This window comes from Anopheles gambiae, chromosome X (genome assembly GCF_943734735.2).
Source record: "Anopheles gambiae chromosome X, idAnoGambNW_F1_1, whole genome shotgun sequence".
NCBI lineage: Eukaryota > Metazoa > Arthropoda > Insecta > Diptera > Culicidae > Anopheles > Anopheles gambiae.
Window position 1 is genome coordinate 12963011 of NC_064600.1, and position 14496 is coordinate 12977506.

Here is a 14496-nt window from a genome sequence, read left to right on the forward strand (position 1 = left end):
AATCGGGGCAACTGCAACGGCACACAGGCACATTCCAGACTCTAGATATTGAAGCATGAGCAAACTAGTGAGCGTTCGATTGCTTGCGTTCGTTGCGACGCTATTGGAAGACTAAAATGGAACTGCGGGCAGGTCAACCAATAGTGCACACTGACTCAAGTACAATGATAGGTTGTCTGGTATAACAAACGCATCTAAAATGGAGTCCTTAGCGTATGTTTGTCTTTGGTATTATAAGGTTATAAGGTTGCAGCTGCTTTCCTACAACTCAGGGTCTCGTTTTAAGTTTCCTGAGAAATTTCTCTAATGCAGCTTAAATGCCGTAAGCGAACCCGGAACAGATCTAGCTTTTTGAGCTCTTGTTATATAATACACAGTCGTCCGGAGCATCGTCTACGATCGAATTTCATGATTCGGAGTTGTTAGAGATCTACTGTTATACAATGAGCAAGGACTCAACACATATTTTTAAATAGAGATATGCTCATTTGTAATTCATATACGAAGTTTCACATCATTTCCTTGTATATTTTTTTTTTCAAAATATCAAACAACATGTGCACAGTTCACAATTTTTCGGCAGATTTGCTGTCAGCCAATAGTTCGTCAGGTTTCATTGTTAAGAGAACCAGAGCACTAAAACAATAAAAATGTTGTTTTCACGAAAGATTCTACGCAGAATTTTCTGCAGCATTTTTTCTAGTCCGTTCGTAATTTAAAATCACGAAAAACAGTTAATTATTTACATTAAATGCTGCCGAAAACTGGTACACGGTAAGTGTTGATTTTTGACAGATCAATGCTGTCCTGGCTCCTGCCGAAACTTGAAACAATAACACACTTTTGATTTTGCTGGATATTCATTTAAAACTTGACCAGAACAGTACAATGCGTATGCGTATCTGCCTCTGCCTCTGGACTATTTGGCAATGTATTTCTAAATGGTTTTTTTCCGGCCATTAAAACATGAAACTGAAGATATTGTGTCACTGCATACAAACCAATGAGTTTGTATATAACCAATGAGTTCTTCAAAATATAATTGAGTTTTTATTTACAAAAAATAACCTAACTTATCCTAACATAACCAAAATCCTAACTCCTAACTATAAAAAAATAAGACGTTATACCAGTACCAAGGTTAATAATGGTTATACCACATAATTTGATATGTTGAAACAGGGCTTACATTAAATATAAATAAATCGTGGTTGGAGCCACAAAAGTTGGCATCGACAAATCTGATCATCTGATTAAATTAAATCTGATTAAATCAGTTGCACGCCAATGCACGTGTTATAATAAAAACAAAAACTATAGCAATCCTAAAACCAAGATTTAGATGCATTCTAGGTGATGGGCAGTTGCGTTATTCACCAACCAAATGTGTCCGTAGTGTGAATGTTTGCTACATTTTGCATAATTTTTGTATAATGAATAGAGTTTCGGATTACCTGTCAGATGAACAGTAACATAATAATTAAATCCATACTTTTGTTAATGTTAAGCTAATTGACTTTTGTTTGTTGGTTTGATAAACTATTTATCTTTTTTTTTTTAATATTTCAACAATTCAGAAAACAGAGTACCATGTGCATCTTAAAAAAGCTCCATAGTTCCGCAAAGTACCGTCTATCTCTTAATCATCCACAAAGTACGACATCGGAACGATTTTTCGTTAAACAGCCCCAAATCAGCTAAAAAGTACGAGTTGGCTATTTGGGATCACAAACGTGTGTTTGTATTCTTCTTCCTTTTTTTGTTTGTTTCATTATAATCACTAATATTGAAGGATAGGTGTGTTTATAATAAATGAAGTTTCTTTTCAGAGCCACTGTTTGAATTGTTTAAGAACCTTCTAAAAAAAACATCACATACGGAGCCCTACGGTACTTAATAGTATCTCTGAGGGAGTTTTCGGGCGAGTTGTGTTGTAAACCGTGCAACAGACTTTGCATTCTCGATGATCGTACGTACAAGAAAACTTAAATACGATTTAACGGATCATGTAACTTATAAGATTAGATTCAGGAATAAAGCCTAAAATCCTGTTTGCTTCGAAGGTATTAGCATCAAAATGTGGATCTAAGCTAAGTCTACTGTCCACAAGAATACATATATTAATTTATGTTTCATAGCGAAGAATTGTGACTGTCCAAGCGTTTGTGACTAAGTTATAGAGGGCTTTTGCTGCGAGGATACTAATGAACATTTACTAAAGTTAACACACTACATATTACCAGCACACCCCGAATAGAACAGGGAGACAATGGACTGCAGTTGTCACTATTACTATTTATGATAGCAAAGTACATTTTTAGATCTTCGGCATATAGAAACATTGAAATTATTGGTACAGCCAAAGCAACACCATTGTTGCAAACATGGACCTAATTTTCTTCCCAGTGGTACATCTTTAACATGAGAGATCTCTTACAGGATGGTGCCTTCAATCTTACTGTTAGCTCCCGAACTAGTCGCGTAACGATATAGAAATTTCTTTCTCATAGGAGTCATAACATGTTGAATCGCCGAGTTTCGCTTTGGGTGGAAACTTTATTGTGTCGCGGCTTTTGAACACCTTTAAAAAGTTTTCAACTAATCTCGCTCGCTGTCGTGATGCTACTGTCGCAATCGCGATGGCGAGGAACCCGATTCCTAATCCTGAGGTCATTCGCCTTCCCTGTACCCGAACACGTTACAGTGCCCTCTATAGGTGAGAGTGTGGAATCTCTCGCGATCGCAAGTGCTGAATGTTTGGCTGTCAGCCGCGGTGACAGTTGTCTATTTGTTTACGACTCGCAGCAACACTTACCGATTAAGGTGCGATTGTGACGATCCATTGAACCAGGATGACAAAACAGTGAACGTTCCCTTGTAGATGTTGTGTCAACCTGGCGCACGAGAATGGGTCACACAACCTACGTGAAGGATGTTTCTACGGGTTTCAGAGGTAACCAACCAAAGGGGTTTGTTGACCACTTGTCCTATTAACTGACAATTTTGAAGTTGTTTATCACACCTCGTCTGGTCTAATAATTGCATTTTTTTTTCAATTACAGTATTTTATCGTATGTTTTTTATGGTAGTAATGCAATCTCAATCGTCTGCCACTTTCGTTTTATTGCTACTTAGTTCAAACAAACATTTTCAGCAACGATTTCCACCGATTTCAAGGATTGGCAATGGCATACGTTAAAAAGTATAGGTGTGAATAGAAAAAAAATACATCTCTGTGCCCATTTCATAACTGCAGGCGTGTTCCATTACAAAGCATGCCCTGTAAGCCCTGTATTATTTAGCCAGTAAATGCCCTCAGCGAAACAATCCGCGCATTCACGCAAAATTGCCTCCTTCAGGCACTATTCCTCACCACGTTGCAACAACCCCAGCGATGGAAGAATGCCACGAAACGTTACAAACAAAAAGTCATAATAACGAGATAAACGTGCCGTGCTGCAATGACTTGTTTCACAGATGGAAGGAAACGCTGCAAACCCCACTTACCTCACCGGGAAAGCTGTACCCGTGGATGTGATGCTCCGAGCCCTGGTTGTTGTCCGTACCGTAGTGGAAGTAGATCTCCTCGAACTGGTACCGGTAGGCGAGCGGGCCGCTGGAAATATTTACATGCTGCTTGGTGTCCTTCTCCACCCGGAAGACCAGCGATTGGCCAGTGTTGTGCAGCGTGCCCGATATCTGTACGTGGGGGGGGGTGTACGAAGTGAACAAATGGATTGATGGGTGGTAAGTAAGGCTGGAAAAGGTGTTCTTCTAGTGAAACGTGAAATCTGCACCAGAATCAATATTGCAAAAAAAAAAAAAAAACAAAAACAAAAACAAAAACGGCGCGCAAACGGGGTTCAAGAAGGCTTCTTCGGATGTGTGACGTTCGCTACTGACGGCATCCAGTAGCTCCAATTTTTCCTGCCCACTTTTTGTTTGCTACGCCCTGCTTACGTTTCCGTCTGTTTGTGTGTCTGTTTGGGAAGGTGTGAGTGAAAAAAATAAAATCATAAAGAGCCAGATTTCTTCCCCCGGCAGCAGAAGCAGCAGCAGTCTCACTTCCAGCTACCGGTAGGAAATAAAATCCGTGCAACACCGGGTGACAGAGGGCGGCGCCGCGGCACAGATGGTTTCATCAAGCTAAAAGTTTTCAATCCACTCCTTACTTCGCACACACACACACACACACACACACACACACACACACACACACACACACCCACCCACAGGACAATAATGATGGTGAGGAGCGATAAAAAGTGCGGGAGGAAAGCGGGAAAAGTCGAGGGGGGGGGGACCGTTTTTATGGCGGTTGCTTTTATCCGAATGAGTGCTCATTTTCAGGTTGTTATGAATTTCATTTCATTGCTGAAATTTTATTATCATTGAATGCTGTTTTCATTCACCCGGGCATTTACCGCCACCGTTGCGCGCTCCTTGTAAAATGCCGAATCTCGCCGCTGGTTGTGTGCGACGGTGGCGCGGATGTTTTTTTTTCTCGCTCTCTCTCTCTCTTCATACTTTTCCCTTTTGTCATCGCAGCGTCTTTTGACGCCTTTTTCCGGTGTGACGCGCTCGTTACGTTTGTGCAGGCAAGGACTGGGGGGGCCTCGCTGCTTCGGTGTTATTTCTGTGACGGTGTGACGATGATGCGATGCTTTTTTTCCGTTGTTGGGTGATATTCAAACCATCCGTTGTCTACCCTTTGAAGGTGGCGGTAGCGAATCGAAGGCTGTGGAGGACGCGTCACGCTGTTCTGTTTATTGTTAATGTGTGTGTGTGTGTGTGTGTGAGGCCACGGACGGAGTCGGAACAGATTTTGCCAATTTTTCTGCGTGCGAGAGCGTGTGTGTGTGTGTTCCGCTCTTCCGCCGCCTGAAGGTAAGCTTTGTCGTCTTCGCGTCCGTACGCAAAAGGCTGATGTACGCTTCACCGCGCGTCTGTGTGGTTTAATGCAGCTGTACTTCATTTTTCATGTCTGCCTTTTCTTCCTGTAATGTGTGTCGTTTTTTTTTTCCTCTCCTCGTTGTTGTGTGCAACCCATTTTCCACTCAGCTGCGATTGTCGATGAGTAAAAAAAAAAAAGGAGCAAGCGGTGTTCTCGCCGGTGCTTCATGCTTCATCATCCGGGGCGCTCGGTGCCGGCGCCCTTGACGGCTCGCAGCGCCAAACAGCCTGCCAAACAGGCTTGACAGCAGGGTTGGTAAGGTAAAGGAGGGGCAACCAGAAGCGAACAGAAAAATAGAGCGAAACACATCCGGAATGTCTTCAGTGTGTAATAGAGGTGAAGACGTGAAGATTTAACCCCAGAAAAAAAGAGCAACGAAGGAAGAAAGGAAAAAACCCGTCTCCAAATACATAATCAAATTTACGCCAACTCCCCTAACGGTCCTTGCGAGCAGTGTGTGTGTGTGTGTTTGTGTGTACCTTACGGGGATTTTGTTGCTGCCACCGCTCGTACCGGACCCGCCCGGTGTGTATGAGTGTGGCGCGCCACTCACAACGTGGGAAACTTCCTGCCCCATTTGCGAACGAAAGTTGGCCGGGGTACGCGTGTGTCGCCTGCGTTCCCCCAATCTGGTTTTGGCAATCTTTGGAAATGGGGTAATTCAGTGTTGACTCTTTTTTCCCCCACTTTTCCCGCATCTTTCAATGCTTCCCGCTGGAGTACCAAAGCACGTGTTGTCGCTGTTGTGGAAGTGTGGAGCAAAAAAAAAAAAAAGAAAGACCCTACACCAACGGGTATACTACGTGCACGAGGTGGGCCCACTATGTATGTGTGTGTGTGTGTGTGTGTGAGTGATTCAATATTCTCAATCGATTTTATCGTATTTTTTTGCAGGCCCGAAGAAGTAAGGAGCGAAGAAACCAGCTAGAAGAGATTGAAGTAGCAGAAAAAAAAAAAAACACGAGGGCAAACGAGCTAACTGGCTAAAGAGCAGCAGGAACACTCTTTTATCGGCGCCAGGTAAGCGCGCGATAAGAAACAGCTGGCACGGGTCTTTTGCAGATCTTCCCTCTCCGCCTCCCTCAAGGCTTCACGAAGGGCTGGGCTGTAAATCTCCTTTCACGCTTGTGCAAGAGTCTGTCTTGAATGTGTCCCCCCGGGTGTCGCGGAACCCTCGACGTGTAGGCATTGCCGGATGTCGCGCTTTTTTTTTTGCACGCTTCCCCCTTGAACTGTGCGTGTCGATAAGTCTGCTCGTGGAAGGGGCGAGGGGGATGGGGTGCGTTATCTGCGGTTTTGTGAAAACGATAAACCGGCCTCGGGAAATGGGATTTTCTGTGTCACAGGCATATCATGCTCCCGGTGTCTTGCGGGGTTGCTTCAAATTGCGCGACCGTCTGCAGTAGATCCATTTTCAAAAGGAAAAGGAAGGATGTATTGTCCTCCTTCCCCATTTTCACCTCCCCTCCCTATCATACAGTAGGAGAAAAAAACGATGCAAAAAAAAAATGATACACCTTTATGGTCTCGTGTATGTGTAACAGTCATCCCTTTTTTCTTTTTTTTTTTTTCAAAATCTTGTTGTAGTTTTTTTCCTTCACTCCTCTCATCCTGTTGCCCGCTAATTTTGCTCCGTCAGCAAACCGTCCAACAGGTGTCTATAAGGGTTTGAATGGATGTGCGTGCGTCTGTGTGTGTTTATCAAAGGTGTGTAGAGGAGTAACTTGCACGCTTTTAAATGCTTCATTGATGTTGGTGTCTATTTTTTTGTGCTACTGTGTGTGCTACTTCCCCCTATCTTCCAAACGCAAGCTCACCTTGTGCTTGTCGATGTGCAGTGACCGAAGGTAGGGATCGAACAGTAGCTTCTCCGGCTCCACGTTGATCGGCGACTGGCGGCGCCCTTTGTTGCACATGTTCCACTGCGGGTTGATTAGCCCCCAGAAGGCGGGTCCTGTGTGGTGGTATGGTGGTATGAAAAGGAAAGGAAAAGAGAAGATGTTTTAATGAAAAGGTTGTCTAAAGGAAAGCAAATTCGTTTGCTTCTAGGCTTTATCTATAGCAGCGGCCGGCAAAGTCCGGCCCGCGAAAGGATTTGACTGATTTTGCAAAGATGGGAAGAAACTATTGGTTTATAAATTAACGAAGATCTTTTAATATGACTTTTTATACCATCGTACTCTTTCAACTTTAATTAGAGTACTATGGAAAGATGGACCAATCAGTCCTCGTAACGTTTGCAAAAAAATACGTTTTGTTGGCTTATTGTAGAAAAAAAAACTAGCAGGTATAGTTTTTTTTACATGTACATGTATTTCAAAGGTAATTATTTAAGCTTACTTGCACAAATGAATCTAAGATTTTGCGAGCTACCTTTTACAGGGTTTCTCACGATTTATTGGTCAGTTTCCATGATTTTTTGATGCGTTCCCATGATTTTTTGATCGTATCCCATAGATTTTTGGTTCGTTCCCATAATTTATTGGTATTTTCCGATTGGATATCAATACAATTGGAACAAAAAATCCTGCGAAACGGCCAAAAAATCGTGGGAACGCACCAAAAAAATATGGGAACCCATATGGGAAATATGGGAAAAAAATTGATGGGAGCCAACCAATAAATCGTGGGAAACCCTGTATCAGTTACAGGGTCTCCCACGATTGATTGGTCGGTTCCCAGAAATGTTTGGTTTAATTGTATTGACATCCAATTGGACGATACCTATAAATTACATATGGGAACGAACCAACAATCTATTGGATATGATGAATAAATCGTGAGACGAGCACAAACAATTCTGAGAACCGACCAATAAACCGTGGGAAACTCTGTATCCCGAATTTTCGCCATGGATATGGCGATAGAATTAAAATTAATGCATATAAGATATGCATGTCCGCATGATTAAAGTTCTATCTTCGATTTTTATCAATTCCTCCTAAGTTTTCGCGATAACATTGTTAGAATAGTGCTTTTGCATCATGTTGGTCCAGAAAAATTCGATAGGACAGCTGACACAGCTGACGGATGTTGGACCAGTCCGAGGACTAGGGTGTTATATCGAAATTCTGCCGAACTTCACCTGAAATGATCGCATTGAGTTTTGGTGTCATTTTTTGCCGCTGCGAAGCCAGTGGACGCGATTGCTACTTCCTGATCTGTTTATTCATGGTTCACAGGTACTACTTGACTGTTTGGCCGATTGCATCGACCTCCCGGCCCAGCTAACGCAGCAGCACCTTCTTCCTCCGTCTTCATTTTCAGCTTCTTTTGCAACCTTAACAGTGAACCTGGGCTTTCTTTCGATGCTTTGATTGCTGCCTAATAGTGCCAAGATATTGGCGACCAAAATGCCGAAATGGGCTTATACGACGTCCACAAACTTCTGCGCGGAGTCTATTTTAGACGCTACGGGGTGTCATTCTTTGATCGCACACGCTTCTCAACGAGGTTGGTTCACTTTTTTTTGGTAAGAGTTCGACTGACAGAGGTGTCAAACTTAAGCGTCTGCTGACTCATGGGATACTACTATCCAAAGTGTGATTACCGTTTTGTTAGTACGGGTGGTGATAATGAATTTGTCCATTTTTGTAATGCAACCGTTATATAATTTTAACATTGTTTCAATACGAATTTTACATAGAGAAGAAACACTAAAATCAGGTAGCAGTAAATTTATTTCAAGTTTTGTATACAACACTGTGATGGGAGATCATACAATACAAAGTTTTAGATATACTGAAAAAGGTCCATACATTTTTCTCGCGGTAATATATTTTCTGCTATTCGTTCTTCTTAATTTCATATAAATCAGTTGGTTTCTTTTTTTATTTATTTTAGGGCTATTTTCAATGGAATTTATAAGCAAAAACGAACATTTAAAAAACCCTGTTGTTTTTTATGAAAACGACGATTCCGCACTATTGCTGTTTACGAGTACAACAATCGTCAAAGTGCTTTTAGATAAGGAATCGGTGATCAATTTATCTGACATGGCATTACTTGTCCATAAAGCTTTTCGATAATTACTGAATGCATGTTTGCTTCAATAATTTTAAGCCGTTGAGACTCTTATATCCTCCCCAGAATAACGTCAATATTTTTTTGCGTCGTGGAAGGATGGGATAATCAACAAGTAATCAACGCTCCTGGCCCGCGGCTATCGATCATTTACTAATTTTGGCCCTTTGCCTTAACAGATTTCCGACCGCTGATGTATAGTGCTGTATATTTATAGATTATTCATAAAATTATGCTACTACCAGCTGGCCCGATCAAACTAATTCGACTTCAAATTTCTTGTTGTTCTTAACTGTTGTTTATTGAGTCCTTTCGTTTTTGTTTGAATCTTTTATTTTTGTTACTTTTTTTTTTATTCAGAAGGAACGGCTTTGGCCGTATTGCTTAATGTTAGGGTATAATCATACAATTCAAATGATTGCGAGACATTTCCTTCTCGCAATTATGGAAGGACACCTTATTCCGGGTGTGCTCGGACAGTGCAGGAATTATCCAATCCAAGTCCTTCTCGAATGGCCTATTTTTTCGTAGCAGGGGTCGAGATCGTGCAATCCGTCGTCGTCCATTCTAGTTTGTCTTGTGAAGTCCATTCGTGGCAGGGGTCGTTGTCATCCGGCGTACTTGTCCGGGTCATCATATGTATAGTCTTGGAGTTTTCGAAATATCCATTGCAGGTTCGATCCAGTCCGTTTTGAATAGTCCAGTAAGCGTAGCAGGGGTCTTTATGAAGTTTAGCTTCCAACGCTTTCGAGTGACAGTATGCATCTAGCATGTTTTTAGGAACCTTTTTTACGAAGGACCTTGTCCTAGCCCTTGGTGAGGATCTATATGCCGGGATCGAGGGTTAAAATCTTTGCAAGGACCTCATCCATGCAAAGATCTTCTGTCTCAAGCCGTGCCTGAACTTCCAGCCATACACATCACGCACATTCATTTATACATTCACACATACAGTCATTCATCACAAGCAAACTAGCGATTTACAACATGTAGCACAAGGACACACAAATGGAGTATGGATGGGAAACATTACTCTTCCGGCCAACCAACCGATAGCAAGCCGTCCGACGATGACAAACGTTCGCAACCCGACGGCACAAGCGCATGCCAACACAGACGACCGACCACCGCACAGCCAGCCACAAGAGTCTTGCCATAGGGATGTCACACAGTTAAACCGTTAGCTCTGCAGAACCCAAAGATAATCCCCAAGAGGCTCCAGTCCGACCCAGCTAGTATATCCCGGATGGGGATACCAGGAGATCTTCCCAGTTTCTCGACTGCATCCAACAAAGTGGGTCGTGCAGCCTCGTATTCCTCGCAAGACCATAGAAGATGGTCTATGTCGTGAAATCCAAGGCCGCAGCCACATGCTTTCGTGTCGACCTGTCCTATACGCTGGAGATGTGCGCCCAATGCGAAATGATTAGACATAAGTCTAGACATCATTCGAATGAACGCACGCTCTCCAGAGATGTCGCGGAACCAAGGTTTCAAAGAAACTCTAGGAGAGATCGAGTACAGGAACCTCCCAAGTTCATCCGTGTCCCACAAGCTCTGCCAGCGTGCAATGCAATTTTTGTTACTTTAGTAACAATAAATTTATTTCCGTTAATTTTCAACAACGGCGATTCGATCTTAATACGCACGCTTAAAAATTTGTCCGGTCTCTCTCGTGTTTGCTTTCTACCTCCTTGCTGCTAATTGCGCCAAACTCGACCTTCTTTGACCCTTTCGCTAAGGTTTGTGACCTTAGCATGAAGCGCTAGTCATCTCGCTCTTATCACTGCCTAATCTCCTGATCGTACGCTAGCGCCAATCTGCGCTTGGTGGTGGAATCGCTCCGGTTAATCCGTTCGCTTCAACTCGCTGACAGGTGTTTGTTTACATCATACCGCGTGCTAAAACGTGTCAACAATTTTTTTAAATTTAAATTTAATTTAATTTTTATAAATTTTATTTTCATTAATTCAATTTATTTTTTTTGTATTTAACAAGTTTATTCAAATGTTCTAACGTTTTTTTATGGTGGTCTCACTCTTTCCCCTTCATTGGTTTGAGAAGGATGAAATTATTTATTTACTTATTTATTCGTACCCTTATTTGTATTGCTCAATTTGGCTGAGACAACATAAATATAATATCTACTCTCGTTTTGCAATAAGTTTCTGGAACGGAGTGACCTCGAAGGTGCGAAAATATTATTTTTTTCCAGTAAAGGAGACGCATCAAATTCATTCTTTAAAAGTTTTACCACAAAAACGCTTTGGCTCACTTTGAAGCGGTTCAAAGACCGCATTTTAAAGCTGAGACAACACAGTGTGGGAACCAAACCACGGAGCAGTACTCCACGCATGAAATGACATAAGGGGTCATTTCATCCACGGGTTTGTCCGATAATAAAACCTAATAGTTTAAGCGCCTTACTCAACGTGGTATTAATGTGTACGTTAAAATTCAAACCCACGCCTAAGGTAACCCCTAAGTCATATGCTTCTTTACGACGGGATAGCAAACAACCATTCATAGAATAATTATAAATAACAGGATTCTTAAGTCTATGGTACGATAAAATAAAATGCTTCTCAATGGCAAGTTCCACGTCGTTAGAAAGGCATCATCTTAATATATTTTTTTTATTTATAACTTGAACTCTAAACTTTAATCTTTGAACTACTTTAAATGCTTTAATTACGAGTGGACGATGTCATACATTAGACCTTGAATAAGGATATGTAGATGTGTTACGCACAAAGAAAACAACAATACAATAATAAACTAAATATGATTATTAGCACTAAGCAGAGCTTTACCGAACAACTTGTTTAATACAAGCTACCCATTTTTACATGCGATTACTTTTACAAATTATTACTTTTGAGCATTTCTGGACAGGTAGTGAGGCGTTGTTGTGGAACAACGGTTCCATCTAACAATCTCCTCTCTATGTTATTTAGATGATATGTCATGTACGATTTTTGTAAATAAATAATTTTTTTGTCATGATTTTATCAATTTTGTCATGATTTCTAATCCCAGGCCAAGCAAAACATCCCCAAACCATGACATTACCACCTTCGTGTTTCACTGTTTTTTTTTAATTTTTTTCTCAAAAATGATTTTTGCTTGTATCAGATTAAGCTTCTAAAAATATGTGTATCATATCGACGTAATGATAAGATATTCATTTCGAACATAAAAAAGGCTACAATTTCACGAAACAAAGCTTACTAAAATATCCAATGCAACATTAACACTTTGAGTGTAAGACCATTTTTGTTTATGTTTCCCTGGGGGCCAAGCACATTTTGTTTACATTTTTGATGGCTATCATATATGATCGCCATGGCCCCAGCGAAGTGTTGAATATGAACACACAATAAAATGATAAAAATAAGGATTTTTAATACAATTTTGGTTGCTTTCCTGTCGTGTTTTCTTTGTTTTGCTTTGTTGTGATCATTAAATCAGCAAAAAAAAACAATTAAATCTTATAGTTTAGTTCTTAATATGATGCTTCATTGAAAAACGATCATGTAAGCAATTTATGCATTTAGATAATATTTTATATAATATCTGCTGTGGATTAGATGTTTTGAAAACTCACATTATAACTAAAATATATGTAGCTACACTATATTACTCGAAGGAATTATTATTTTGCATTTACATTCTCGCATTTTGACTATTATTGGGTATAAATGAATCATTATATAAATGAACATTCCAAAAAAAAAAATGCAAAAACTATATACATTTTTATTTATTTACTTATTTATTTATTTATATATTTATTTATTTATTTATATTTTTTATTTATTTATTTACTTATATATTTATTTATTTATTTTTTTATTTATTTAATTATTTATTTATTTATTTATTTATTTATTTATTTATTTATGACACTAGAACATTTTGGTACACTAAAGGACATGTTTATAAAATTTGAAAATGAATTAAAATTAAAATTAACAACGGATCCCTAGCACAGAAAAGACGATAACGAAAATCAGTTGTTAAAATTGTCCAGTACTTAAAGGTCTAGTAGGGACCTAAACATTTACATTACTTAGCAATAGAGGTGCATCGATTTTACCAGTTAATAGTTTAAACATAAACATTCCTTGGGCAACCATTCTTCTCTTTTCAAGAGTTTCAAGCCCTAACAACAGACACCTCGTATGATAAGCTGGTAGCACGTCGCTATGTCTTCACGGAAGCCGCTTAATAGCTTCCCGGGTAAATTTTCGCTGGATCCTCTCAAGCCTCTCAATTCTAGTAACTTGCTCCGGAAACCAAGCAACTGAAGCGTACTCAATCAACGGACAAACAAGGCAAATTTTGTAGATCATTTTGCAAAATTTCATAACAATAGCCCAATCTGCTACAAGATATTAAGATTTGATGTCAGTTATCCCTGGCTGTCATATATGAGCGCCATGGCACTCATAGTGTACTTATTTTCATCCAGAACCATGTGTTAAATGTTTTATAAAATAATTACATTCTACTTTTCGAATATTTTTATTATTGTTTTATTTAATCTTCTTTCACAACCTCCATAATTTTAAGACTTATTTTTACCTCGTGATAGCTCCTAAACCATAATTGACACGTAATCTGGGTTACAATATCAGTGGCAAGACAGACCAATGGATCGCTCCCGGGCTTAATTTGCGGAAATGTTCTGCTTAAAAACAGAGAGCTTTATTGTACAATTACATTAAAATTTAAAAAAAATATGTGAAACATGCCAAATCGTCCTCCTAACCTTCGTTGAATTTCCAACATCTTACCAAAAAGGGCCTCTTGGTTCGCTACAGCGTCGGGTGAACTTCTTCCTCCTTGGTTAAAACAATTTGCCAAGCTGAACACACGAACCTCGCCACTCGAGAGCGCCCCCCGCTCCGCACAAATCTTCAGCTCAATCGATAAACATTTAACGAGATCATCGCTTACCGGTGGCGTGTACTTAAAGGGAAGAGGGGAGCGCCGGCAGCGGCAACCCTTCGCCCCGGCCGTGTTGTGCTCCAACTTTAGCTTTAACTTTTCGGGGCTGGGCTGGTAAATAAAGTGCAGCCAGCAGAAGTGCCCTAGCAGCATGCGGCCGGAGACGAAACACAACTACACAGCAGTAAGCACACAAACCACGCCGGGTTTTCCTTTGCTTCGTTGCCCCACCACGCGAGTGCACAAGCCTCAGCAGCCGAAGCAGAGGAAGCCCGGCGCGAGAGCGTGAATCGAAGAATAATTCCAAAGTTTTCGAATACCAAATTAAATTCCTTTACGGGCGAGCGTTCTTGAGCTGCCTCTGCCGGCGGCGGCCTGTGCCCCAAAGACAAGCGCGCGTCTCCTTCGCGGTGGATGGAATTGGATTTCACCGGTAGCGTTGTTTGCGCTCCTGCACCCTCCGAGCTCTGCTCCCCCCCCCCCCGTCGCCCCCTGCATTCTATCCATCGCAGGGCCAACGCACAAGCATCTCGTCAATACCGCACCGTGCGCCACGAGCCTGCCGT

General features: G+C 40.9%; 1 protein-coding gene across 10 annotated transcripts in view; it reads right to left on the reverse strand.

The window, feature by feature from the left end:
• LOC1272307 (carbonic anhydrase-related protein 10) overlaps positions 1–14496 on the reverse strand; it is a 68105-nt gene that overhangs the window by 8012 nt on the left and 45597 nt on the right. For all 10 annotated transcript variants that reach the window (XM_061645911.1, XM_061645769.1, XM_061645708.1 and 7 more), the window contains exons 4-5: positions 6772–6908; positions 3508–3699 (exon numbers count right to left, since the gene is read on the reverse strand). In XM_061645911.1, coding sequence (XP_061501895.1) covers positions 3508–3699; positions 6772–6908 — 329 coding nt within the window. The remainder of the gene's footprint in view (positions 1–3507; positions 3700–6771; positions 6909–14496) is intronic.